The 27,804-nt window shown below is 40.4% G+C and overlaps 1 protein-coding gene across 3 annotated transcripts; it reads left to right on the forward strand.

Annotated features, from left to right (window-relative positions):
* Positions 1-174: 174 nt before the first annotated feature.
* On the forward strand, positions 175-26,938 carry CDC25C (cell division cycle 25C). Of its 3 annotated transcripts, none has more exons than XM_036314752.1 (14): positions 176-347; positions 760-983; positions 1,977-2,086; positions 3,064-3,109; positions 4,182-4,215; positions 4,397-4,486; positions 5,424-5,522; positions 10,964-11,122; positions 18,438-18,539; positions 22,220-22,282; positions 24,960-25,058; positions 25,609-25,742; positions 26,114-26,225; positions 26,423-26,938. In XM_036314752.1, the coding sequence occupies exons 2-14, from the start codon at positions 790-792 to the stop codon at positions 26,573-26,575; spliced, it is 1,395 nt and encodes a 464-aa protein (XP_036170645.1). In that variant the 5' UTR covers positions 176-347; positions 760-789; the 3' UTR covers positions 26,576-26,938. The 3 variants fall into 3 exon arrangements, with proteins under 3 accessions (XP_036170648.1, XP_036170645.1, XP_036170647.1); XM_036314754.1 differs by having other exon boundaries at positions 1,977-2,071; XM_036314755.1 differs by lacking the exon at positions 18,438-18,539 and having other exon boundaries at positions 175-347.
* The last annotated feature ends 866 nt before the right edge of the window (positions 26,939-27,804 follow it).

Here is a 27,804-nt window from a genome sequence, read left to right on the forward strand (position 1 = left end):
GGGGCAAATTGTGCTCCTACCAGCGCAAGCTCACCCCCCCGGGTGATGTACGAGCCAAACGATTGGCTGGTAAGGTTCTGGGCGGGCGCGGAGATTGGCTGACGCAGCTTAGAGGCGAGCGGGATAGGTTATTGGGAGGGCGGTAGGTTTGAATGGTCAAGACCTGTGGCTGTTGTTCTGCTCCGAGGCGGTAACTTCGACCCTCAGCGGAGAGAAGCGGCAAAGCCCATCCCGTCGGGAAGTAAATTTGTAGTGTGGTTCAATTGCCTCCTTTCCCCCGATTTTCTTTAATTCTGCTCCAGTCTTCGCTTGTGACTGATCCCCACCCACTTCTCTTTCTCCTGAAGGTAAGTAAATCTCAGACTCAAACTTGAGGCAAGACCAGAGCCTTCTCTGCGGGAACCACGCCCCACAAACGGAAAGTCAGGGGACCGAAGGTGCCGTCGCGAGTTAGGAGAACTGAGTTCCTTCGGGTCAGGAGTCACGAGCTGCGGCTCCAAACAAGTGAAAGCCTTCTTTTTATTTCCGCTTTAAAGTCTTGGGGTTTCCTCCCGGGAAGTTCGGGTTCCAACGAACAGGCCAGGCCGCTTCGGGCAAGTGCGATTTCACCTTCCAGCCAAGTTGTGCGTCTCCGTTTGGGGATGCCCATCCTCCAAGACCGCTCCACGTGGCCACTGCTGGGAAGGGTGGATGAGGCTGTGACAGCTGAACCCTCTGTGATGGGCCTGAATAGATGACGGTCTCCTTCCTCTTTGCTAGGCTTTCTTTCTTCCTTAGTCCTCGGAGACCATGTCTGCAGAACTCACTTCATGCACAAGAGAGGAAGGAAGTCCTGGCACAGGACCCAGTTTTAGATTCCACCAGAGGAAGATACTAAACTTGCTCCTGGAGAGAGACGCTTCCTTCACCATCTGTCGAGATCTCCCTGGAACTCCAGTGGACAAACTCTTTGGTGATTCTGCAAACCAAAGCAGTTTGTCTGGGTAAATCCCCCTTTCACATCTTACCTACTTTGTTTTTCTAAACAGTTTTGTGTTTAAAAAAAAAAAGAAAGAAAGAAAAATTATCCTGGCTCAAAGATCTGAGTTTAAGTCTTAGTCCCTGACCAGCCATGTGACTCTTTGGACTCTCAGACTTCTTTTCTGTGACATAGGACTATTCTTATCTTACTAGGATCTTGTGAGAATCAAATGATGCGATGTCCGGGAAAAGTCTTTGAAAACTCTATTGCATTATATGAGTTGGTCACTTTATTAATATTAATGTTACTGTACTTTAAATTTTGTCCTTGCCATGCGCTGATGCCTCAGCCAGCAAAGTTGGAGAGTTATTGACTTGAGAAGTACTAGAGACTCCAGGGAAAAATCAAATCTGTGTGCCCTTGGTATACAGAGCAGACGTTGTGGGGTCAAGACCCATCCCAGTCAATAAACTTTGGTTCTCAATTTTAAAAAAAATACTGTCTCAGTATGTTGGTGAGGAGAAAATTGGGTACAGATTATCGGAGTAGAGAAAATGGGAGAGATTTTCCTCATCCTAGTCTAAAATATCTCCAAAAGCAATTGCTTTGTTTGGACGCTGTTCAGATTATGTCATAATCATTGAGAGGTTTTTTTTTTAAAGAAGTTTCATGTGAACGGGAGCAGAACAGGATGGGTGTTTTCTTACCTTCTTTTTTTTAAAAAAAAAAATCTTTATTAATTTCAGAGAGGAAGGGAGAAGAAGAGAGAGAAACATCAATGATGAGAGAGAATCATTGACTCGCTACCCACACGATCGGGGGGGATCGAGCCCGCAGCCCGGGCATGTGGCCTGACCAGGAATCGAACTGTGACCTCCTGGTTCATAGGTTGATGCTCAACCACTGAGCCACCAAGGCCGGAAAGAGGTGTTTCAAATCGAGGATAACATGATCTTTGCCTTTTAAGGATATTACATTCTAATGTGATTATTGATGTACTTTTATGTCTCAACAGAGGAACCCCAAAATGTTGCCTTGATCTTTCGAATCTTAGCAGTGGGGAGATGTCTGCCACTCAGCTTACAGCTCCTGCAGACCTTGATGGAACTGGTAGGGAGAAGGGAGGTATAGGCTTCAAGAGAAAGAATAACTTTTAAGGGAGAGGTCAGGATAATAAGATAGACATGGAAGGTGGTAAAAGTAAGTAGAGAGCCTTGAGGTTGGAATTCTATGGGTACCTTATAGGATTTATTTATTTATTTAAATATATATTGATTTCAGAAAGGAAGGGAGAGGGAGAGAGAGAAACATCAATGATGAAAGAGAATCATTGATTGGCTGCCTCCTGCACACCCCTACTGGGGATCAAGCCCTCAACCTGGGCGTGTGCCCTTGACCGGACTCAAACCTGGACCCTCCAGTCCGCAGGCTGACGCTCTATCCGCTGAGCCAAATCGGCTAGGGCCCTGTAGGATTTTTTAGGAGAATGAGCAAGCCAATGGGAAGAGAAAAGTAACATTAATAGATGTCACTTTGCATTTGAAAATTTTAGACAGGAAGGAGTATTTTGTTGACTGATTAATAATATGAATTGAAACCCACTGAATGATGGGAATGGAAATAATAAGATGAGAAGTGGGAGAGGACAACGGGAAAAGGGGACATATATAATACTTTCAACAATAAAGAATAAAAAAAGAAGATGAGAAGTTTTATAACCTAGTCTACTATCAGCAGAGGCAAAGAAACCCACATAAATAAATACTTTGTCAGTTAATTCTTGTATTTTTATAGGGTCTGAGCCCTAAAGGAATGTGTTTTACTATTCAATCATTTTAGTATTTGTTGTAATTTCCAATTTCCTGAGTGATAAGCATTCTTTTCTATTCATGAAAAAAACCTCTGTAGCTTAGTGCATTGTTTCCTAGCAGTTTGTCTTTCAGTGACACACGTAAATTCTTAAGAATCAGATAACTTGTACCATGAAATTGGTACCTAGCAATTTCAGAGGTCAGCTTTGAAATTTATATGGCTTACTGGTAAAGAAAATCAGAAGGAAAGACAGGATGCGTGGACAAGAATAATTTCATATCTGATTGCAGGTCTTTTGGATTCTTCAGGATCTCAGGAAATACAGTTAGCTCAGAGGTAAATTCTTTTGCTAAATGAACCTCATGCTAAAGCCTTTCAGTGCTGGCACAGGGATTTTATCCTATGCAAACTCTGCAGAGTATGGAACATTCACTTTGGAGGCCTAGATCCTTCCCTTGAAAGGTTGTTAAGTTTCCCAGAGTGTTAGTTAATTTTACCATCACACACAATCAGTATTATCTTTAAAAATGGAGGAAAATAGTGTACTGCACTTAGACATAGGCTGTTACCTGCATGTGAGTAGTGCTGTACCTTAGTGCTTAAAACTCACCGACTTAGTGTATCTAGTGTAGGCTCTAGAATCGGTGTCTGGATTCTCGTGGCCTATTACTTTACCAACTGTGACTCTGGCAAGTTTCTTAACTTCACTGCACCTCAGTTTCTTAAGAAACAATGATAATGGAGATAATAGCACTTCTTATAAACAGCTATTGTGAAGATTAAATTTTCATTTAGTCCTTAGCAGCACCTGCCAAAGCGTTTTATAATATTTATTATTACTCATGAGGATTCTTTGTTGGAGATCTTAAAGTGTTCAGTCAGGGAATACTCAAGGAATGAAAAACAGTTCTAATTCAACTTCTTAAACTTATTGTAAGTTTTCTATTTGACTGTATTTTTACCAATACATGCAAAAAACTTCACTTTGTATTGCTTGTATTGTCTTTAAATTGCTTAAAATGCCCTAACTCATGTAGATCAAATGAACTTCTGCGAGGGGTGATAGAAATTCCTAAAAAAAAAAAATAAACATTTGCTCTCATCAGTCACTGCTTGAAAATTAGTAAATTATAAATTGTGTCTACAAAAGATGTAGAACAAACTCATCATCTTTGATATATATATATATATATCTTATCTCCAGGATGTCACTCAACATCTTAGTATTTACCACAGAGATCACCCTACGTATTGCTATTGGACGAGACATATCAACTAGGTATAGGGATTCTAGAATGCAAGAAAGGACAAGTTGGGATGCCCCAAGCCACTGATGAATAACCAAACAGTATTTGGGGCTAAACTGACTGGCTTTTTTTTTTTTTTTTTTTTTTAATCTGATCTGTAGGAATCAACACAAGCACCTTATAAAATGCAGCCCAGTGAGTAGCTCCTCTTTCTTGGGTTTGGGTTTGTTGCTCAGGGCACATCCCACCTTCCCAGACCCCACCTGACCCTTCCCGCATGCTGAGGGAGAGTTAGATGTCTCAGGTGGAAGACAGGGGTTTCTAGCTTACTTGTGGCTGGAGGTGTTGGATGTTCTCAGAAAACTATCTTTTGCAGGGACGGCCGCTTTGTAGCACTCCAAAGGCTTTGGACCATGGCAACAAGAACAAAGATGCAATATGTAGCTCATCCACAAATAAAGAAAATGTGAGTCTTGAAACCTAGATACATTAGCAGTTATCTTCCTTTGAGTAGAGCAAGTCATCCCTATCTGAGACCTTGAGCTTGTTATGCTTCAGTATGCTAGACAAACAGCATTGCTATAGGGAAAAAAGTATGGTTTTTGTTTTGTTTTGTTTTGTTTTTTCTTTAAGATTTGACCCTAGAACAGAAACCTATCTCTAAGTCTTACACAGTAGGACATCATTACACTCATGTTTAGTTGATTGGTTTCCTTAACAAAAATCTGGAATAAGGAATTTAGGACTTTAATAAAAAACAGATAAGAATAATGTACATAACTTGTTCACAGACTATTTATTTGCATGGTTTCATGTACAAGTCTAGAGTTCTTAATTTCTTATTTCTCCTGTAATGTAGCTTTTTAGTTCCTTTTCTAGTAAACTATGGTCCTTTTTGGTCTTAGCTTCAGGCCACCCTGAGTTTCAAGTTGATATTGACCTCTCCAGAATCACTGACTCTCTAATCTCTCCAGCTAATCTCTTTTTCTAGCCATATTTTTCTTTACCCTGTCTCTCATCATTTCTTCCAGGTGATTGTCCATAAAAGATAGCTGCTGTTCTCCTTTTCTCACATTAACTAAGTTATGCCCATGTTTTTGTCTGTCCTAATCAGCTTTTTAAAAAAATTTAATATTGCCCTTTTTAATCTCCCTTTACTCATTTTTAAAAAATCTCACCTCCTCCCTAGTCAGGCTCCCCTTTTCCTTCCTTCCTTTGGCTTATGAACATAAAATTAGTATCCCCCAAAGTAAATCTACATAACATACGTCAACTTTAAACCATAATTTGTATCTTTGGGATGGAGGGTCAACTTTGATTACTTATGTTACATCAAATGCAATGTTTTTGGCAGGCTTACTGACATTTGTCTTCCTCCAGCCAATGTAGTTTTTCTTATGCAGGAAAACAACACTTTGAAGCCCTTGGAATGCTGGGCACCCAGGAACCTGAAGTTTCCAAAGAAATCAGGGGGGCCTTACATGTCTCCCCTTTCTCTACTGGTGAGTCACTGGACATCGTTATCAAGGGTCAGCTGAGATGTTGTGGGATATGGGATGGTAGATCTGGATTTATGACCATTTGAATTTTTCTAAGCTGGCTTGAGTGAGAAAAGGGGTCGGAGAAGTAATGTTTGAACGGAATGGGAGGAGACATATGTCCTCTGATCTTTTTGTTTAAATTTAAGGAGGAGAAAAAGTTCTTAGTCCTTTTTAAAATTTTCTACCTTATTCTTGAACTCTTTCCCCCCTTATTTTAAGAGTACTATGTGCCCAGTGTGAAAATGATTTAAAAATATAGGAAAGTATAAAAAAGAAAATCTCTACCTATAGAGAAAAACGACTATTAACATTTTACCTCATTTCTTTTCAATCATTTAACTATATGAACAGTTGTATGAAGTTGAGGTCATACCATATTTATAACTTTATATTCTGTTTTTGTAAGTTAATATTAAAACTCTTAGTAAATATTTTTTATTAAACTTACTGGGGTAACATTGGTTAATAACATTATATAAATTTCAGGTGTACAACTTTATCACACGACATCTGTATACTCTATTGTGGGCTCACTGTGTCAAGCCTAGTTTCTTTTCATAACCTTGTGTTTGACTCCTTTACCTACTTGGTCCTCCTTCCAATTCCCTTCCCCTCTGATAACCACCATACTGTTGTCTGTATTTTTTAGTTTGTTTTTTTGTTTGTTTTGTGTTGTGTATTTGTTTGTTGCTTTTTGTCTTATATCCTACATGTGAGAGAATTCATATGGTTCTTGTCTTTTCCAGCTGACTTAGCATGATAGTCTCAAGATCCATACATGTTGTCAAAAATGGCAATATTTCATCTTTTTATGCCTGAGTAGTATTCCATTGTATGTATGCACCATATCTTCTTTTTTTTTTATTTTTTATTTTTTTTATTTTTTATTTTTTTTTTAGTAAATCTTCATTGTTCAGATTATTACATTTGTTCCTCTTTTTTTTCCCCCATAGCTCCCCTCCAGTTCCCACCCCACCCTCTGCCCTTACCCCCCCCACCCCCCCCACTGTCCTCATCCCTAGGTGCACAATTTTTGTCCAGTCTCTTCCTGCATCTCCCACACCCCTTTCCCCACCAAGAATAGTGAGTCCATTCCCTTTCTATGTCCCTGATTCTATTATAATCACCAGTTCATTCTGTTCATCAGATTATTTATTCACTTGATTCTTAGATTCACTTGTTGATAGATGCATATTTGTTGTTCATAATTAGTATCTTTACCTTTTTCTTCTTCTTCCTCTTCTTAAAGGATACCTTTCAGCATTTCTTTTTTTTTTTTTTTTTAAATATATTTTATTGATCTTTTACAGAGAGGAAGGGAGAGAGATAGAGAGTTAGAAACATCGATGAGAGAGAAACATCGATCAGCTGCCTCCTGCACATCTCCTACTGGGGATATGCCCGCAACCCAGGTACATGCCCTTGACCGGAATCGAACCTGGGAACTTTCAGTCCGCAGGCCGACGCTCTATCCACTGAGCCAAACCGGTTTCGGCACCTTTCAGCATTTCATATAATACTGGTTTGGTGGTGATGAACTCCTTTAGCTTTTCCTTATCTGTGAAGCTCTTTATCTGACCTTCAATTCTGAATGATAGCTTTGCTGGATAAAGTAATCTTGGTTGTAGGTTCTTGGCATTCATCACTTTGAATATTTCTTGCCACTCCCTTCTGGCCTGCAAAGTTTCTGTTGAGAAATCAGCTGACAGTCGTATGGGTATTCCCTTGTAGGTAACTGAGTTTCTTTCTCTTGCTGCTTTTAAGATTCTCTCTTTGTCTTTTGCTCTTGGCATTTTAATTATGATGTGTCTTGGTGTGGTCCTCTTTGGATTCCTTTTGTTTGGGGTTCTCTGTGCTTCCTGGATCTGTAAGTCTATTTCTTTCACCAGGTAGGGGAAGTTTTCTGTCATTATTTCTTCAAATAGGTTTTCAATATCTTGCTCTCTCTCATCTTCTGGCACCCCTATAATTCTGATGTTGGTACGCTTGAAGCTGTCCCAGAGGCTCCTTACACTATCTTCGTATTTTCGGATTCTTTTTTCATTTTGCTTTTCTGGTTGGGTGTTTTTTGCTTCTTCGCATTTCAAATCTTTGCCTTGATTCTTGCGCTCCTCTGGTCTGCTGTTGGGAGTCTGTATAGTATTCGTTATTTCAGTCCGTGTATGCTTAATTTCTAGTTGGTTCTTTATCATAACATCGAGGGTCTCATTAGATTTCTTGAGGATCTCAGTAACTTTATCGGCGGCTTCTAGACAGTTCTTGAGAGACCTTAAAAGTGTGGTTCTGAACTCAATATCCTCCATTGACAGTTTTGTCCTATTTCTTTGTCTCCACATTTTTTATGCTTTCTTGGTGCACCCCCTAGTGGTCTTTGTGCGCAGTCTTGTTGTAGTTAAGCCTTGATTGTTGTAGTTAATACTAGGGGGATTTGACCTCCAGGCCAACTGGCTGTGAGAATCAGCTGTGTCTGCAGTGGGAAAACTTCTGTCCTCTAGGGCGGTGCTAATCTAGCCTTTGCCTGAGGCTATCTGGCAAATGGCTCTGTGCAGGGCTTGGGTGGGTCACATGGGATCAAACAGGGCGGGTGGAGGGAGCAGTTATGGCTGCTCTCAGTCCCGTCCCCAGAGGCTCTGCCTCTCAGAGTCCCAGCAACCACTGCAAACCTCGGAGAGAAAGCTGCCCTCATGTTCCGACCGATGCTAGACAGCCCCGCTTTTCCTGTTTGAGACTAGGTCCCTAGAGACTTGCCCAGAACTGGAGCTCAGAATCTGAGACTCCTTCCCAATTGAAACGGACAACCGCGCCCTCAGCTACCGGCCCGCTCCGCGCATACCTCCACACCTTTGTATTTTCCGCACTGCACCTCCTCTGAGTCTCGTATGCTGTTCTCTTTCCTTCCAGTTGAAGAATTTCCCCTCAGCCAGCTTTCCCGTGGTTCTGGGTGATGTCCGTTCAGTCTTTTACTTGTATTTGTGAAGTGGTTGTTCGAGGCAGCTAACTCCGGTGTTTACCTATGCCGCCATCTTGGTTTTCTTCCACCATATCTTCTTTATCCTATCACCTATTGAAGGATCCTTGGGTTGTTTCCATGGCTATTGTGAATAAAAACATCATCATTATTTTTTTAATCCTCACCCGAGGATACATTCAGTGATTTTAGAGAGAAAGGAAGGGAGGGAGAGAGAGAGCATGAGAGAGAAACATCGATGTGAGAGAGAATCATCAATTGGTTGTCTCCTGCATGCGCCCTGACCAGGGATCGAACCCTCAACCTAGGTATGTGTGCTGACTGGGAATCGAACTCACAACCTTCCAGTGTATGGAACGATGCTCCAACCAACTGAGCCACCTGGCCAGGGCTAAAAACATTATTTTTAATGGATGTTTTTATTCCAATAAATGGACCATAATTTATGTATGTACTTCGCTATTGTTGGATACTTAGTGCTATACAAATTTTGCTTTTATAAATAATGCTATTACATAAGTTCTTGAGCATAAATCTTTGCCTACATTTTAGATATTTTTTCTTTAAGATTAGTACCAAGAATTATAATTACTGGGTTAAAGGGTATAAATATTTTAAAGATTTTTTATACATATTGCCAAATTCCTTTCAAAAAAGTTATGAGTTTACATTTTTATGAGCAGTCCATAGTTCATGTGGATAAATTGTTTGTTTTTAATATATTTTTATTGATTTCAGAGAGGAAGGGAGAGGGAGAGAGAGATTGAAACATCAATGATGACAGAGAATCGTTGATTGGCTAGACTCCTGCATGCCCCCTACTGGGGATCAAGCCCGCAACCCGGGCATGTGCCCTTGACTGGAATCAAACCCAGGACCCTACAGTCCACAGGCCGACACTCTATCCCAGTGGTTCTCAACCTGTGGGTCGCGACCCCTTTGGCGGTCGAACGACCCTTTCACAGGGGTCGCCTAAGACCATCCTGCATATCAGATATTTACATTACGATTGATAACAGTAGCAACATTACAGTTATGAAGTAGCAATGAAAATAATTTTATGGTTGGGTCACCACATGAGGAACTGTATTTAAAGGGCCAGAAGGTTGAGAACCACTGCTCTATCCGCTGAGTCAAACCAGCTAGGGCTGTTGTTTTTTAAGTAGCTAACTAGATAGGTAAAATGTTTTATAAAATTAATTATTAGTGATTTCACATGAAATTAGCCATGCATATTTTCCTCTAGTGAATGGTTGTGTCTCCTTTGTCCATTTAGTTACTGGAGTCTTTTTTTTTTTTTAATTTATTGATTTGAGAGAGAGAAAGAGAAAGAAATATCCACTTGTTGCTCCATCTATCCATGCATTCATTGGTTGATTCTTGTATGTGCTCTGACTGGAGATTGAACTTGCAACCTTGGCATATTAGGACGATGCTCTAACCAACTGAGCTACAGAGCCAGGACTGGCTATTGGAGTCTAAAGTTACCCAGGCATTCATGTACTTTTAGTATACCATGAACTCAAGATACTCCAGAGATTGGATTCTAAACTCTGTCCTATGGGAAAGCCATTTAAGATATCCCAGCCTAGGTAGATAAAGTTGAGCATGTTTCAGATTTTTTGTTTATAGAGGAAGGGAAGACTTGAAGCAAATTACTACATTGTCTTTCCTATATGTGTGTGATTTTTTTAAAATGGTGAAACATATATCACATACATTTACCATTTTAACAATTTTTAAGTATACAATCCAGTGGCATTAAGTACATTCACAATGTTCTACAACCATCACCACTATCCATTTCCAGAATTTTTTCATCATTCGGAACAGAACCTCTGGCCTTGACTGGGTAGTTCAGTTGATTAGAGTGTTGTCCCTATATACCACGGTTGTAGGTTTGATCTCTGGTAAGGGCACATATAAGAATCAGCCAATGAATGCATAAATAAGTGGAACAACAAATCATTGTCTCTCAGGTCAATAAATTAAAACACACATACATACACTCACAAAAATACAGAAGCTGCTGTTGGGATATATATATATATATATATATATATATATATATATATTCATATACTTTATCTAATATATGATTTGCAAATATCTTCTCCCATTTTGTGGGTTGCTTTTTCATTTTCTTTTTTTAAAATTTATTTATTTTGCTTTTTCATTTTCTTGGTAATATTCTTAAGCTTTAAATTTTAATGAAGTTCAATTTATCCAGTTTTAAAAGAAAAATGTCATATCCAAGAAATCATTGCCAAATCCAATGTTGTGAAGCTTTCCCCCTATGTTTTCTTCTAAGAATTTTATAGTTTTAGCTCTTTTAGTTTGATTTAGCTCTTTTATCTTTGATTCACTTTGAGTTAATTTTTTATATTGTGTAAGTGGCCAGGATAATTTATAATATTGTCAATGTACTTGGCAGGACAATGGAAACTTGGTGGAAAGTGAAATGAAATATCTGGGCAGTCCCATCACTGTAGTTCCAAAATTGGGTAAAAATCTAAAACTAGGAAAAGACCAGGCAGAGGAGATTTCAGATGAATTGATGGAGTTTTCCCTGGAAGATCAAGAAGAGGCTAAGGTAAAGTGCTCTCTGATGGTATCTTTGCATTTTCATTCCTTCATTCTTAAATGAACAATACTGCCTACCTAATATTTTGCAGTCACTATACTAAGTGGTAGGTCTGCAGAGATGAAGAAGACATGTTCTCTATATTCTAATGGCTACCTGACTGATAGGGTACCAGGTCACTATGGGACTCTTCTTAACTGCTGAGTGAGAAGTTCTAGTTAGTACTTTGACTAGATTACCATCAGTGTAGTCTGGTGTAAGTGATAATAGTAATGGATGGAATATACCTATTAATTCATTCACTTAATGCTGGGGATACAATAGTGACCACAATAACCCAAACAAGTCCCTGCTCTCAAAGAGCCTACATTCTAGTCCAGAGGAAACAGACAAGTAAACAAATGACATTATAATATGGCAGATCATAAAAATACTGTGGTAAAATAGGGTAAGGAGCAGAGGGAGTATCTGGATTGGGGTGACAGATATTGGGAATTGATAGGTTGCATAGGTTAGAGAGGAAGACCTCTCTGAGAGTGACATTTGAATGACATATGAAGCGGTGGGGGCCAAACAAACAGATATCAGGAAGAATGAGTTCTTCCAGGCAAAAGGTAAAGCAAGTGCAGTGCTCCTGAGGTGGGATTGTGCTTGGCATATTCATAGAACAGCAAGTAGGCCATGGCTGGAACAAAGTGAGAAAGTGCAGAATGGCAGATGAAGGCAGAGAATAGGCAGCAGAAAGACAGGTCATGTAGAATCTTGTCAGCCATTGTAAAGACTACAAAAGCTCTGACTCAGATGGAAGCATCTTGTCTGCTCCTGCAGTATATCTTCACTCTCTCCTGTATTATCAATTTCCTCCTCTCTCCTAGATTAATGGTTCGTTCTCTCTCTCTCTCTCTCTGTATCAGGACTCCTTTACAATCTTTATATTCTTTAAATTTTATTTTGTATTGGGTTCAGGTGTTACAATCTTAAAATTCTTGAGAACCTCTTGCTTTGTACCCGGTCTTACAGGAAAAGCACCCAGTTTTTTTCCATTGATTTTGATGTTAACTATAGGTTTGTTTTTGTTTTTGAGAGAAAGGGAGAGAGAGAAAGAAACATCGATTTGTTGTTCCACTTATTTATGTATTCATTGGTTGATTCTTTTTTTTCATTATTAAGTTGAGACATTTTATATATTTATTTATTTTAATTCTCACCTGAAGACATGCTTAGAGAGAGAGGTCAGTGTGAAAAACATTGATAGGTTGCTTTCTGTATGGGCCCCAACCAGGGATCAAACCTGAGCCACTCCAGCCAGGCCATTGGTTGATTCTTGTATGTGCCCTGACTGGGGAATCAAACCTGTAACCTTGTGATATCGGGATGAAGCTCTAACCAACTGAGCTACCTGGCCAGAGTAGCTATAGGTTTCTTGAGATAACCACAAATGGGGTTGAGGAAAGTTCCCTTCTGTTCCTAGTTTGCTGAGAGATTCTAGGAGGAACAGATACTAGATTTTGTTAAATAGTTTGCATCTCTTAAGATAGTTATACTAGCCGAAACTGGTTTGGCTCAGTGGATAGAGCGTTGGCCTGCGGACTGGAGGGTCCCAGGTTCAATTCCGGTCAAGGGCATGTACCTGGGTTGCGGGCACATCCCCAGTGGGAAATGTGCAGGAGGCAGCTGATCGATGTTTCTGACTCTCTATCTCTCTCCCTTCCTCTTTGTAAAAAATCAATAAAGTATATTTAAAAAATAAAAAAAAGATAGTTATACTAGAGGTCTGATGCGGGAAATTCATGCAAGAGTAGGCCTTCCATCCCCTGGCGACCCGGGCTTCCCTCCAGCCGCCAGCAGGCACCCGGACCCAGCCCCGGCTTTGTCAGAAGGCTGTCCAGTCTAATTAGCAATTGTGCTTTTATTATTATAGCTGGGCCTTGGCCGGTTTGGCTTAGTGGATAGAGCGTTGGCCTATCTGACTGAAGGGTCCCGGGTTCCATTCCAGTCAAGGGCACATACCTTGGTTGCAGGCTCCTGGCCCTCGTCGGGGGGTGCAGGAGGCAACCAATCAATGTGTTTTTCTCACATCGGTGTTTCTCTCTGATTCTCCCTCTCCTTTCCCCTCTCTCTGAAAATCAATGGAAAAAATATCCTTGGGCGAGGATAAAAATAAATAAATAAATGAATAAATAAATAAATAAAAGATTATCATATGGCTTTTCTAACTTGTTAATATGGTGAATATATTGATTTTTGAATGGTAAAACAACTTTGTATTTCTGTGATAACCTTATGTTGTCATGTCTTTTTATATAATTTTTTACATTTGGTTTGCTAAAATTTTGTGGAGAATTTTTGTGTTTATGTTTTATAAAATTTATTTATTTATTTTTGGAGAGAGAGGAAGAGAGAGAGACAGACAGTGATTTGTCATTCCACTCATTTATGCCTTCATTCATAGGTTGATTCTTACATGTGCCCTTATCGGGGATTGAACCCTGGCATATAGGGACCATGCTCTAATCCACTGAGCTACCCTGACAGGACAGAGATTACTGATCTTTAGGGTGTTGTTTTTTTTAAAAATATGTTTTTATTGATATTTAGAGGGAGAGGGAGGGAGAGAGAGAGAGAGAGAAACATCATTGATGAAAGAGAAACATTGATCAGCTGCTTCCTGCATGACCCCCACTGGGGATGGAGCCTACAACCCTGGGCATGTGCCCTGACTAGGCATTGAACCGGGAAATAGCATGATTCATGGGGATGATGCTCAACCAACTGAGCCACACTGGCCAGGACTGATCTTTATTTAGTGTTTTGTTTTTCTTGGAATGTCTTTGGTATTGGTATTAGTGTAATGATGTCATCATTTGGAAAGAATTCTCTTTTTAAATTTTCTGGAAGAGTTTGTGTAGAATTGGTTTTTCTTTTTCTTTTTTTTTTTTAAATATATTTTATTGATTTTTTACAGAGAGGAAGGGAGAGAGAGATAGAGAGTTAGAAACATCGATGGGAGAGAAACATCGATCAGCTGCCTCCTGCACATCTCCCACTGGGGATGTGCCCGCAGCCCAGGTATATGCCCTTGACCGGAATCGAACCTGGGACCCCTCAGTCCGCAGGCCAACGCTCTATCCACTGAGCCAAACCGGTTTCGGCGGTTTTTCTTTATTTAAAAAATATATATATATTAGGCACAATTCACCAGTGAAGCCATCTGGACCTGGGCTGTTCTTTGTGGGAAGTTTTTAAATTACTGATTCAATGTCTTTACTTTTTGTACATATAGTCAGATTTTCTGTTTTTTTCTTGAGTCAGTTTCAATAGTTTTTGTCTTTTAGGAATTTGACCATTTAATCTAAGTTTCCTCATTTATTGGTATATCATAAGATTCCCTTATGGTCTTTTTATTATTTCTATAATGCCCTCTTTTCATTTTTGATTTTTGGTATATCATAGGATTCCCTTATGGTCTTTTTATTATTTCTATAATGCCCTCTTTTCATTTTTTATTTTATTTTATTTTTTATTATTATTTTTTAAAAATATATTTTATTGATTTTTTACAGAGAGGAAGGGAGAGGAATAGAGAGCTAGAAACATCGATGAGAGAGAAACATCGACCAGCCACCTCCTGCACATCTCCTACCGGGGATGTGCCCGCAACCAAGGTACATGCCCCCGACCGGAATTGAACCTGGGACCCTTCAGTCTGCAGGCCGACGCTCTATCCACTGAGCCAAACCAGTTTCGGCTCATTTCTGATTTTAGTAATTTGAGTCTTCTCTCTTTTTTTGTCAGTCTAGACCAGCTGACTTTTGGTTCTGTTGTTTTTTTATTCTCTACTTCATTACGTTTTGCTCTAATCTTTTTTTATTTCTTTCTTCTACTTGCTTTAGATTTAGTTTCTTCTTTGGTGGAAGGTTAGCTTATTGACTTGAGGTCTTCTTTTTTTTTTTTAATATATTTTTATTGATTTCGGAAAGGAAGGGAGAGGGGAGAGAGAGATAGAAACACCAATGATGAGAGAGAATCATTGATTGGCTGCCTCCTGTACGCCCCCTATGGGGGATAGAGACCACAACCTGGGCATGTGCCCTTGACCAGAATCGAACCCAGGACCCTTTAGTCTGCAGGCCAGCGCTCTAACCACTGAACAACCAGCTACAGCGAAGTCTTCTTTATTATAGGCATTGACAACTATATATTTTCATCTAAACACTAATTTAGCTGCATACTGTAAGTTTTGGTAGGCTGTGTCTTCGTTTTCATTTATCTCAAAGTATTTTTTAATTTCCATTGTGCTCTTTGTTGATCCACTGATTATTTAGTAGTTTGTTGTTTAATTTCCACATATTTGTGAATTTTCCAGATCTTTTTTCTGTTTTTAATTGCTAATTATTCCACTGTAGTCAGAGAACATATTATATGATTTCAATTTTTTAAAACGTATTGAGGCTTATTTTATGACCTGGCTATGGTCTATCCTGGAGAATGTTCCAAGAATATTTGAGAAGAATATATATTCTTTTGTTGTTGGGTACAGTGTTTTATCGATATCTATTAGGTCTAGTTGGTTTATAGTATTGCTTCAATTTGTTTTTGCGCTACTATTGCCATACTAAATGTGACCATCCATGATCTTGCCATTCTCACCTGGGCCTTTCCATTTGTAGTTCCTTCAGCCTGGAACATTGATCCCATAGGCAACACATAATTTTCTCCCTCATTTCAGTCTCGTTTTTCCACATATGTCACCTTATCTGAAAGGCCTTTCCCAACAAACTTTCCAACCTTAATATTTTTTCTATATATTTATCCTTCTTTACTTTTTTTTTAATATATATATATATATTTTTTTTTCTTTTTATATATTTTATTGATTTTTTACAGAGAGGAAGGGAGAGGGATAGAGAGTTAGAAACATCATGAGAGAGAAACATCGACCAGCTGCCTCTTGTACACCTCCTACTGGGGATGTGCCCGCAACCAAGGTACATGCCCTTGACCGGAATCGAACCTGGAACCTTTCAGTCCACAGGCCGACGCTCTATCCACTGAGCCAAACCGGTCTGGCCTTCTTTACTTTTTACTTAAAGCATTTATCACTACTTACAAACATAGAGTATATTTATTTGTCTGTCTCTCTTACTCACTGTTATGTCACCTAGTAGGCCCTCAAAAATTGTTAAGCAGGTATGTGGATATGGAGATCTGGAAGTAAGAGCAGAGGTCTTGACTGGTGATAGAAATGTGAAGGTCATCAGCATAGAGGAGAAATTTAAAAGTATGGGTTAAAAAAAATCACCTATGGCAAGAGTGAAGAGATAAAAAAGGACCAGTACCTAGCCCCGATGAATCCAACATCTATTAGAGATTTAATAGGCGAGGAGGCCCAACCAAGAAGACTGAGAAGGAGTAACAGAGAAGTAGAAGCATCACAGTTCTTTTAGTATAAGGGTTCCCAAATTACAACTAAATTAAAAAACTAGGAGGTTTTGTCATTGAAGCCGAGGAAGGAGGGATTAGCAACTCAGTGGAAGCCTCTGTGAGGTTCAGAAAGACATATGGCTAAAGAAGTGACAGTTAGATGTGGGAACATGAAGATTGTTGATGATGTTGACAAGAGCATCAGGTTGGTGCAGATAGTAGAGGACCTGTGTGTATTGAGGAGTGCATAAGCCATGAGGAAATGGTGATGCCTTCTCAGTTTACAAAATCCTTTCCTTAAAAAAATAAATCTAGCCGAAACCGGTTTGGCTCAGTGGATAGAGCGTCGGCCTGCGGACTGAAAGGTCCCAGGTTCGATTCCGGTCAAGGGCATGTACCTTGGTTGCGGGCACATCCCCGGTAGGAGATGTGCAGGAGGCGGCTAATCGATGTTTCTCTCTCATCGATGTTTCTAACTCTCTATCTCTCTCCCTTCCTCTCTGTAAAAAATCAATAAAATATATTTTAAAAAATAAAATAAAAAATAAAAAAAGAAAAGAAAATCTTTGGAGAGTCTATACAGGACCACATGACATAAAATTTGAAATAAAATTAGATTAGTATATTAAAAAATAAATAAATAAATCTAAATATATTTGGCTACTTTATAACATAAGTATATGATAGTAAAGAAAGTGCAAATAAACAAAAAGAAGCTGTTGCAAATGTCCATAGTCCCACAGGCCAGAGATAATCACTGGTAACACTTGACGTTCTTCCAGGTACTTTCCTATGCAATAATTTTTCTTTTATTGAAGTAGTATTACAAAGTATTTTTCAAACCTATTTAATGATAGCATGAACTTATTTTTATGTCAATGAAATTAATCTGCAACATATTTTTTATTACATAATAGTAATCCTATATAATAAAGAGATAATATGCAAATTAACCCTCATGCCCTCACAAGATGGCTGCCTATGACCAGGCCGGCACGGGGGTTAGTGAGTGACAACCAAATGACTGAACAAGAAGACTGCGTGGTGCGACCAGGTTGGTGGGGGGGCTGTGAGGGGCGACCAGGCCTGCAGGGGGGTCAGTTGGGGGAAACCAGGCTGGTGGGGGGGCAGTTAGGGGTGACCAGGCCAGTAGGGGGGTTGCAGTTGGGGGCTACCAGGCTGGCAAGGGGGGTAATTGGGAGCAATTAGGCTGGCAGGGGGGCAGTGAGGGGCAACTAGGCCAATGGGGGGGTCAGTTGGGGGTGACCAGGCTGACAGGGGGGAGCAATTAGGGGCGACCAGGTGGCCAGCAGAGGGGAGCACTTGGGGGTGACCAGGCCAGCAGGGGGAGCAGTAAGGGGTGACTAGGCCAGCGGGTGGGGGATAGTTAGGAGTGACCAGGCTGGCAGGGAGGGGGCAATTGGGGGCGACCTGGCTGGCAGTGAGGGGGCAGTTAGGGGCAACCAGGCTGGCGGGAGGGCGGGGTGGGGGCAGTTAGGAGCAACCAGGCAGGCAGGCAGGTGAGTGATTAGGAGCCAGCAGTCCAGGATTGTGAGAGGGATGTCCCGGATTGGAGAGGGTGCAGGCTGGGCTGAGGGAAACCACTCCCCCATCCCCCATGCACAAATTTTGTGCACTGGGCGTCTAGTCTAGTATAATATCTGATACATGATTTATTTAACCAAGACCCTATTATTGAACATTTAATATATTAGTAATTTTTTTCTATCCATCCTTATAGGCAAATTTTTTGTGCATATCTTTATTTCCTTAGGAAAACAGGTGGAATTATTAGAACAGAGGGTATGCAATTTTTAAATGATTCTCCACTTCTTCCATCCCCTTATTTTTAAACTTTTAACATGAGAATTAAGGGTGTAGGGAATCTTGTCGTTTTCAGGGCTTAGGTCTAAAGAAGACAGTCTCTCTCTGTGACATTAATGCCACTCAGATGCTGGAAGAAGCTTCTAACCAGGGGTACCTGACTGGTGATTTCTCCAAGGTGAGTGTGCGTGCACCCTTTCTATATTTGAGTCATTTGGGGTCTGAATCTTTCCTTCTCTGCTTACAGAGGACACTAGGTATAATTTTTTAAAAAATAAAGAAAATGCATGTGCTATCCTGGACATTTGAAGACTATCCCTTTTATTACCATTTCTTTAGCTTAATAAAGCATTTCCATTTTTGTCCTGTAGGCTACTCTTTTTAAAAAAAAAACACACACACCACATTTTTTTTTTTTTTAATATATTTTATTGATTTTTTACAGAGAGGAAGGGAGAGGGATAGAGAGCTAGAAACATCGATGAGAGAGAAACATCGATCAGCTGCCTCCTGCACATCTCCCACTGGGGATATGCCCGCAACCCAGGTACATGCCCTTGACCGGAATCGAACCTGGGACCTTTCAGTCCGCAGGCCGACGCTCTATCCACTGAGCCAAACCGGTTTCGGCCACACCACATTTTTTAAAAAATTGATTTCAGAGAGGAAGAGAGAGAGAGAGAGAGAGAGAGAGAGAGAGAGAGAGAGAGAGAGACATCAATGATGAGAGAGAATCATTGATCGGCTGCCTCCTGCATGCCCCATAATGAGGATTGAGCCCGCAACCCAGGCATGTTCCCTGACCTGGAATGGAACCATAAACTCCTAGTTCACAGGTCAATGCTCAACCACTGAACCACACAGGCCAGGCTAATTAATCTTTAGAATTCCCAAACAGAAAAATGTCAAAGCATTTCTTAAAATCTTAGAGGCATTTTTTTCTCATATTTGTTTCTACAAATTTGTTTGTAGCAAATTAGTTGTTTGTAAAAGGTTGTTCCTATTTTTGTTTTGTCCTAGTTTTGTGATTTTTTGTTTTTGTTTTTTCCCCCCCTAAGAAAAACCATGGTACAGAAAGTTTGTTAGGCTCTAAGCAGATATATCACTAGTGAATTTTCTCTCTTCAAAAAAAAAAAAAAATGATTGATTTTAGAGAAAAAGAGGAAGGGAGAGAGAGAGAGAGAAACATTGATTTGTTGCTCCTCTTATGTGTGCATTCATTGGTTGCTTCTTGTATGTGCCCTGACTGGGGATTGACCCCAAAACCTTGGCATATGGGAATGATGCTCTAACCAACTCAGCTACCCATGTAGGTGGGCACTGGTGAATTCTCTTGATACAGAGAATGAACTCACATCTGAAATAATATGAAAATCATAGTATGCTAATGACATTGGTTAAAATTAGTTTTTTTCTTTTTTTTTTAGTTACTAAATTATTCTTGTTTTTTATAAGTTTTTCTTTTTTATTGAATTTATTGGGGTGACATCGGTATGTAGGTTTCAGGTGTACAATTCCATAATATATTGTCTGTATATTATATTGTGTGGTCGTCAACTCAAGTCAAGTCCCTTTCCATCACCATTTATCCTCCCTTTAGCCTCTTCTTCCTCCCCCAACCCACCTTTCCCTCTGGTGATCACCATGCTGTTGTCTGTTGTCTATGTCTATGAGGTTGTTGTTGTTGTTTTGATTACTCCCTTCACCTTTTCACCCAATCCCCCACCCTCTCCCTTCTGACAGCTGTCAGTCTGTTCTCTGTATCTATGAGTTTGTTTCTATTTTGTTTGTTAGTTTATTTGTTCATTAGTTTGCACACATAAGTTAAATCATAAGGTTATTTATCTTTCTCTGGACTGGCTTATTTCACTTAGCACAATACGCTAAGAGTAAAGAGATGGCCTGGCCGGCATGGCTCAGTGGCTGAGCGTTGACCTATGAACAGGAAGTCATGATTCAATTCCTGGTCAGGACACATGCCAGGGTTGTGGGCTCGATTCCCAATATGGGACATGCAGGAGGCAGCTGATCAGTGATTCTCTCTCACCATTGATGTTTCTATCGCTCCCTCTCCCTTTCTCTCTGAAATCAATAAAAATATATTTTAAAAAAAAAATAAAGGGGTGGAACAAGATATTCATGCAAATGGAAATGAAAAAAAAAAACCGGGGTAAGCAATACTTATATCTAACAAAATAGTCTTTCAAACAAAGTTAAAGTAAGAGACAAAGAAGGACACTCCATAATTATAAAGGGAACAATCCAAAAAGAGGATATAACTCTTGTAAACATTTATGCACCCAACATAGGAACACCTAAATATATAAAGCAAATCTTTTTTTTTTTTTTTTTTTAATATTTCTCTATTGATTTCAGAAAGGAAGGGAGAGGAAGAGAGAGAGCGAAACATTAATGATGAGAGAGAATCATTGATTGGCTGCACGTCCCATCTGGGGATCGAGCCCCCAACCCAGACATGCGCCCTTGGCCGGAACCGAACCCGGGACCCCTCAGTCCACAGGCCAATGCTCTATCCACTGAGCCAAACCAGCCAGGGCTATAAAGCAAATCTTGATGGACATAAAGGGAGAGATTGACAGTAATACAGTCATAATGGGGGATTTTAACACCTCGTTGACATCAATGAATAGATCTTCCAGAGAGAAAATCAACAATGAAACAGCTGTCTACTCCAAATCTTATCAACCAGAGTGTAAGTGCTGTTAACATCTTGGTGTATATCCCTCCAGACTTTTTTTTTTTCTTAATTTATTTCAGGGAGAAACATCAATGATGAGAGAGAATCATTGATTGGCTGCCTCCTGCATGCTCCACACTGGGGATCAAGCCTGCAACCCAGGCATGTGCCTTGACAGATCCATTACCTTCTAGTTCATAGGCGAATGCTCAACCACTGAGCCACTGCGGCCAGGCACTCCAGACTTTTTTTCTGTGTGTTTTCACAAGCACACATGTACACACACAAGTACATTTTTTGGTTATCCACAAAAAATGTTTATACTGTTTTGTGACCTGTTGGGGTTCTTTGTTCTCATTTATTAAATCAGGAACATTTTTTCATGTCGGTAAAGAGTTCTACTTTAGCCCTAGCTGGTTTGGCTCAGTGGATAGAACATCGGCCTGCGGACTGAAGGATCCCAGGTTTGATTCCGGTCAAGGGCACATGATCCCCAGTAGGGGGTGTGCAGGAGGCAGCAGATCAATGATTCTCATCATTGATGTTTCTCTCTCTCCCTCTCCCATCCTCTCTGAAATCAATTAAAAAGAAAAAGTTCTGCTTCATCATTTTTAACAGTACAGTATTTTATTCCTTTTTTTGGCTACCCATAATTTCTTGATAAATCCCTTCTTCTAAAATATTTTATAATTTTTCTTTGTGAAGTATACCAGGGTGGACAGACATAGTTGTAGCTACATCTAAAACTTTATACACATTCTTAATTAGTTGCTGCAGTTTTTAGAAATTGAATGCACATTATAGAGACCATTGGTGGAGTATTTTTTGTTTTTTTAAGTCATCTGGGGTTTAAAGTTCATTTGGAAAGGACAATGGCCCTAGCTGGTTTGACTCAGTGGATAGAGCATTGGCCTGCAGACTGAAGGGTCCTGGGTTCGATTCTGGTCAAGGGCACATGCCTGGGTTGTGGGCTCGATCCCTGGTGTGGGATGTGCAGGATGCAACCTACCAGTGATTCTCATCATTGATGTTTCTGTCTCTTCCTCTCTGAAATCAATAAAATATTTTTTTAAAAAAGAAAGAAGGACTATATATGGGTGTTTTTTCTCAAATTTGGTTATAGAAAAATTGCTGTTATTTCATCTCTTTGGTATTTCTAGGTATGTGCACTGCCAACCGTGTCAGGGCGACACCAAGATCTGAAGTACATCAGCCCAGAAACAGTAAGCAGATTTCTGGAGATGGTAACTGGTTACATAAGATACCATCTGGTCTGTTCTGTCCCTAAAATCCCCACTTCCGATTGTATTTCTTTCACTGACTGTGTTCACTAACAGATTCCTTATTCAACTGAAACTGTATTAAAGGGCTTACTTTTATCCCATTCTTCTGTCACCTTCATTTTTAATTAAACAGATGATATGTAATTTTTATGAAAGGAAAAAATGAAAGAAGGCAAAAAAGGAAGGAAGGAAAGAAAGGAAAATTAAAGAAAAGGACAAAACCCCAAAAGGAAAAAACACTTCATTTGAGTGATCTTACATCCTGGTTTACATGTTACAATTTCATTTATGCCTACTAGTGTAGGGTAATTATTAACTGTTCTTTCACTCTAAAAAGTGTCTCAGTGCCTGGCCAGTGTGGCTCAGTGGTTGAGCATCAACCTCTGAACCAGGAAGTCAGGGTTCAATTCCTGGTCAGGGCGTATGCCCAGGTTTTGGGCTTGATCCTTAGTGGGGGATGTGCAGGAGGCAGCCAATCAATGATTCTCTCTCATCATTGATGTTTCTATCTTTCCCTCTCCCTTCCTCTCTAAAATCAATAAAAATATTTTTTAAATAAATAAATAAATAGTGTTCCAGTCTGTGCAATTATTATTTGGTCACTCTACCCATAATCTTCCCACCAGAGACAACCACTAGTAATATTTTCCTGTGGCCTTCCAGATTTTATTCTGGCATATTCTTTATAATAATAGGATCATGATAAACATGTACTGTTACAATTAGCTTAGTAAGACATTGTAAACATCTTTCTATATCAATAAAAAGATTGCCTTAGCTGATTTGGCTCAGTGGATAGAGCGTTGGCCTGTGGAGTGAAGGGTCCCGGGTTCAATCCCAGTCAAGAGCACTTTGCTGAGTTGCGGGCTTGATCCCTAGTAGGGGACATGCAGTAGGCAGCCAATCAATGATTCTCTCATCATTGATGTTGTTATCTCTCTCTTCCTCTCCTTTCCTCTCTGAATTCCATAAATATATATTTTTTAAAAAATTGATTGATCTCTATTATCTTTTTAATGGCTATCTAATATTCTGTTACACTGACATGTAATTAATTTAAACAAACCCCTATTATTATTATTTTTTAATTATTTTTTTAGAGAGAGTGGAAGGGAGAGGAGAGACAGAGAGAAACATCAATGTGAGAGAAACACGTTGATTGGTTGCCTCCCTCATTCACCCTGAATGGGGCCTTGACCAGAATCGAACCCGGACCCTTCAGTCGGTAGGCTGATACTATCCACTGAACCAATCTGTCTAGGGCAGTGATGGCGAACCTTTTGAGCTCGGCGTGTCAGCATTTTGAAAAACCCTAACTTAACTCTGGTGCCGTGTCACATATAGAAATTTTTTGATATTTGCAACCATAGTAAAACAAAGATTTATGTTTTTGATATTTATTTTATATATTTAAATGCCATTTAACAAAGAAAAATCAACCAAAAAAATGAGTTCACATGTCACCTCTGACACGCGTGTCATAGGTCCACCATCACTGGTCCAGGGCATCAAAACCCTATTATTGAATATTTATTTGTAATATTTTGAAAACTTTATACTGAGATGAATATTATTGTGCCACATATTAAAGTACTTTTCTGTTAGAAAAGAAATTGCTGCCCTAGCCATTTGGCTCAGTGGCTAGAGCTACGGCCTGCAGACTGAAAGGTCCCGGGTTCAATTCTGGTCAGGGGCACATGCCTGGGTTGTGAGCTCGGTCCCCAGTGGGGGTCATGCAGGAGGCAGCCAATAAATGATTCTCTCATCATTGATGTTTCTATCCCTCCCTCTCCCTTTCTCTCTGAAATCAATAAAAATATATTTAAAGAAAAAGAAATTGCTGAGTCAAAGTGTAATTACATTTATTTTATTTTTCAAAATATTTTTTAAATTGAATTCAGAGAGGAGAGGAGAGGAGAGGAGAGGAGAGGAGAGGAGAGGAGAGGAGAGAGAGAGAGAGAGAGAGAGAGAGAGAGAGAGAAACATCACGTCTCCTACTGGGGATCAAGCCCACAACCGGGACATGTACCCTCAACTGGAATCGAACTTGGGACCCTTCAATCGGCAGGCCAACGCTCTATCCACTGAGCCAAACCAGCTAGGGCTACATTTATTTTTATATGTATTGACAGTGTGAGTGTCCACACGGGGTAGGCAGGTGATGGAAAGTGTCCTCTGGGTGTCAAACTTTTTCTTCTATATTCTTTTCTAAAAGACTTGCTTTCTTCCTTTATAATGGAGGGTGGGGAACCATTTCCCATCTCTTGCAAAATCTGGATCTTTAGCTGCTACCTGTACCACTGCAGAAGTCTTTGTGTGTCTTCTGAAAGACTGATTCCAGCCATGCTTGCCTCAAGAATAGTAGCTTCAATATGGTTTTCCCCAGTATCCTGGCAATACCAGCTATTTTGGTTCTCTAAAAAGGCCACTTCCTATTCCATCTTATGTGGGGTGGGGCTGAACCATTGCCACATTTCAAAATAGGGGGACTTTGGAGGCTAGGCCTTCAGTGGAATCCTGGGTGACTAAAGGGAGTGTAAATCAGAAACTGTAAAACTGGCTCTTTTTTCCTTCAGAGTGACAGTGAGCAGGGTATTCAATCATAGCTTCTATGCAGGTGGCTGCCTTACTGTTGGGGAAATTCCAGGGTCTGATTGAAAAGTTTTATATCATCGATTGCCGCTATCCATATGAGTACCTCGGAGGACACATCCAGGTGAGGTTACGTTGGGGACATTAGCAGGGAAAGGGTTGGAGGTAGCTCTTTTTGAGAAGAGTCTGTGGGCAAAGGATTCTGTGAACTCTAGAACCAGGGCAGACATACGTTTGGAGCACATCAAAGCTGTAAGTCTTCACTGCTATTCTAATTCTGTATACTTTGAGCAATTTACTTTCCCCTTCCCTCCTAGACCAATCTCCCTCTTTTCTGTAGGAGCCAAGGGCTCTTACATGGAAATAAAAACATTAATCCAGGGGCTGAGCGGCACTATACAAACATTCTACTGCTCATAGACATTTCTCACATTGATCCTATACTTCAGGCAGTTCAGTTCTATGAGCATTTATTGAGTAACAACTACACACCAAGCTCTATGCCAGGCCCTGGGGGTAGATACAGAGATACAGTTAGGTCTCTTTGAAAGTGCTTATAGTCTAGCCTTCCTAGCCCAAATTTCCCAAGGTAGTATGGTATCCCAAGTATTTCTAAGTGTTGGTTTTACTGTCCACAGGCCCTTGAGGAAATACTTATTAAAATTTTTCTACAGGGAGCCTTAAACTTGTTCAGTCGGGAAGAACTGTGTAACTTCTTTCTGAAGATGCCTATTGTCCCTTTGGATACCCAGAAAAGAATAATCATCGTGTTCCACTGTGAATTCTCCTCAGAGAGGGGCCCCCGAATGTGAGTGTCTACATGGGGTAGGCCAGGTGATAGAAATTGAACTTGAGTTGAGACTTACAAGGGAACCTTCCCAGACTGAATGAATGAGTGCTCTCTCCTGAGGTTTGAAGAATGATAGGGAGGTGTAAGAAGGGGGTTTCTACAATTCAAAAGTTTGGAGCTGTGAAAGAAAAAGGATTGGGAATTAGGCACTAGTGGAGGGAAAGAGAAAGAATGGTGCTACTTAGATCTTGTTTTGCAAAAGGAATGAGATCTGGAAGTCCTTATGGAGTTAGCAATAGTCTATTCTTTCTTCCCTTCCCCAATGAGTGGCCCATGGAATCCTGACCTTACTTCTTTTCAACTCACCCATCTCTGTGTTTTCTTTAAAGGTGCCGCTCTCTGAGAGAAGAGGACAGGGCCCTGAACCAGTATCCTGCATTGTACTACCCAGAGCTGTATATCCTCAAAGGGGGCTACAGAGACTTCTTTCCAGACTATACGGTAAAGGATGGGACATGTGGGCCAATGAGGGAGCCTAGACTTGGGGAAGCCAACTTGAGCGTGCAGCTCCAAGGGCATGCAAGGCCCTCCAAGAAGAAATTGCTGATCCTTCTTAGCTACTACCATCAGCCTCTCTATTATTCTGGGTAGGCATAACAATAGAGGATCCCTTACTCTGTCCCTGACTTTTCTTTCAGGTGCTGTGTGAACCACAGAGCTACTGCCCTATGCATCACCAGGACCATAAGGCAGAATTGCTGAGGTGTCGAAGCCAGAGCAAAGCATGGGAAGGGAAGCGGCAGCTGCAGGAGCAGATTGCCTTACTGGTGAAGGATGTGAACCTACGATAATAGATCAGCTGCTGGCTACTTAGGAGTCACCAAAAGAATGTAGAAAATCTGGGCAGAAAGAGGCCAACAGGCTGCCAAACTGATGCAATCCTAGGCTTGGGAATTGGTTAAGTTTCAGTAGAGTTGCTGGCTGGTGGAGCTGGCTGGCTCTATAAACTGTAGCCTTGGGTTGTATTGAGATGTGTGTTGCTTAAGGGAGTGTTTGCATTCTCTTTCTAACTATAAGCCAGCCAGCTAGCTCTTTTTCTCCCTGAGCTTCGGGCTATGCAAGAGAGTTGCCCACCTTCTTTCTCTGTATTTTCCTTCTTTGTTTTCCCCCCCTCTCTCTTTATTAACTGGAAAAATAAACATTGTAGAATGAGAGATGTGATTGTGAGCCTAATCTGCTCCTAGAAGATTTATATGAGGAAGTGATCACCAAATTAGATTCTTTCAGACATAAAGGTATAATCATCTCAAATTCAGAGTTAAGACCACAGTGCTTTTCTCAAGATCAGCTGGTGGATCTCAGAGTAGACTCTGGCCCTAGCTGGCTTGGCTCAGTGGATAGAGTATCAGTCAGTCCAAGGACTGAGGGTCTCGGGTTCAATTCCAGTCAAGGGTGTGTACCCTGGTTGCAGTCTTGATCCACAGCCTTGGTTAGCACATGCGGGAGGCAACCAATTAATGAGTCTCTCACATCGATGTTTCTCTTTCTCTTGTTTAAAAATGTATTTTTAATTGATTTCAGAGAGGAAGAGAGAGAGAGAGAGAGAGAGAGAGAGAGAGAGAGAGAGAGAGAGAGAGAGAAACATCAATGATGAGAGGGAATCATTGATCAGCTGCCTCTTGGGATCCAGCCCACAACCAGCACATGCCCTTGACTGGAATCAAACCTGGGACCTTTCAGTCCATAGGCCAATGCTCTGTCCACTGAGCCAAACCGGCTAGGGCTGTTTCTTTGTGTCTCTCTCTCTCTCTTTCTCTCCCATGTTCTTTAAAAACCAATGGAAAAATATCCTCAGGTAAGGGTTAACAAAACAAAAAAAGATTAAAAAACAAAAAAGTTTAGACCTTGGACCATCACTATCATCTGAACTTATTTAAAATACAAATTTTCAGGCCTCACTCCAGACTTAGTAAATCAGAATCTCTGAGTTAGGGCCCAGAAATCTGAGTTTTAAAAATCTCCCTTGTAGGTGATTCTGTTGCCCACCAAAGTTTGAGATCCACCGCTGTGGAATTAAAAT

This window comes from Myotis myotis, unplaced genomic scaffold (genome assembly GCF_014108235.1).
Source record: "Myotis myotis isolate mMyoMyo1 unplaced genomic scaffold, mMyoMyo1.p scaffold_m19_p_6, whole genome shotgun sequence".
Lineage (NCBI taxonomy): Eukaryota > Metazoa > Chordata > Mammalia > Chiroptera > Vespertilionidae > Myotis > Myotis myotis.

Coding starts and splice junctions, on each gene's coding strand:
- CDC25C (XM_036314752.1), top strand. CDS start 790: ATGTCTGCAGAACTCACTTCATGCACAAGAGAGGAAGGAAGTCCTGGC. Junction 4,487..5,423: donor CATCCACAAATAAAGAAAAT/GTGAGTCTTGAA, acceptor TTTCTTATGCAG/GAAAACAACACTTTGAAGCC. Junction 22,283..24,959: donor AGTACATCAGCCCAGAAACA/GTAAGCAGATTT, acceptor GCTTCTATGCAG/GTGGCTGCCTTACTGTTGGG.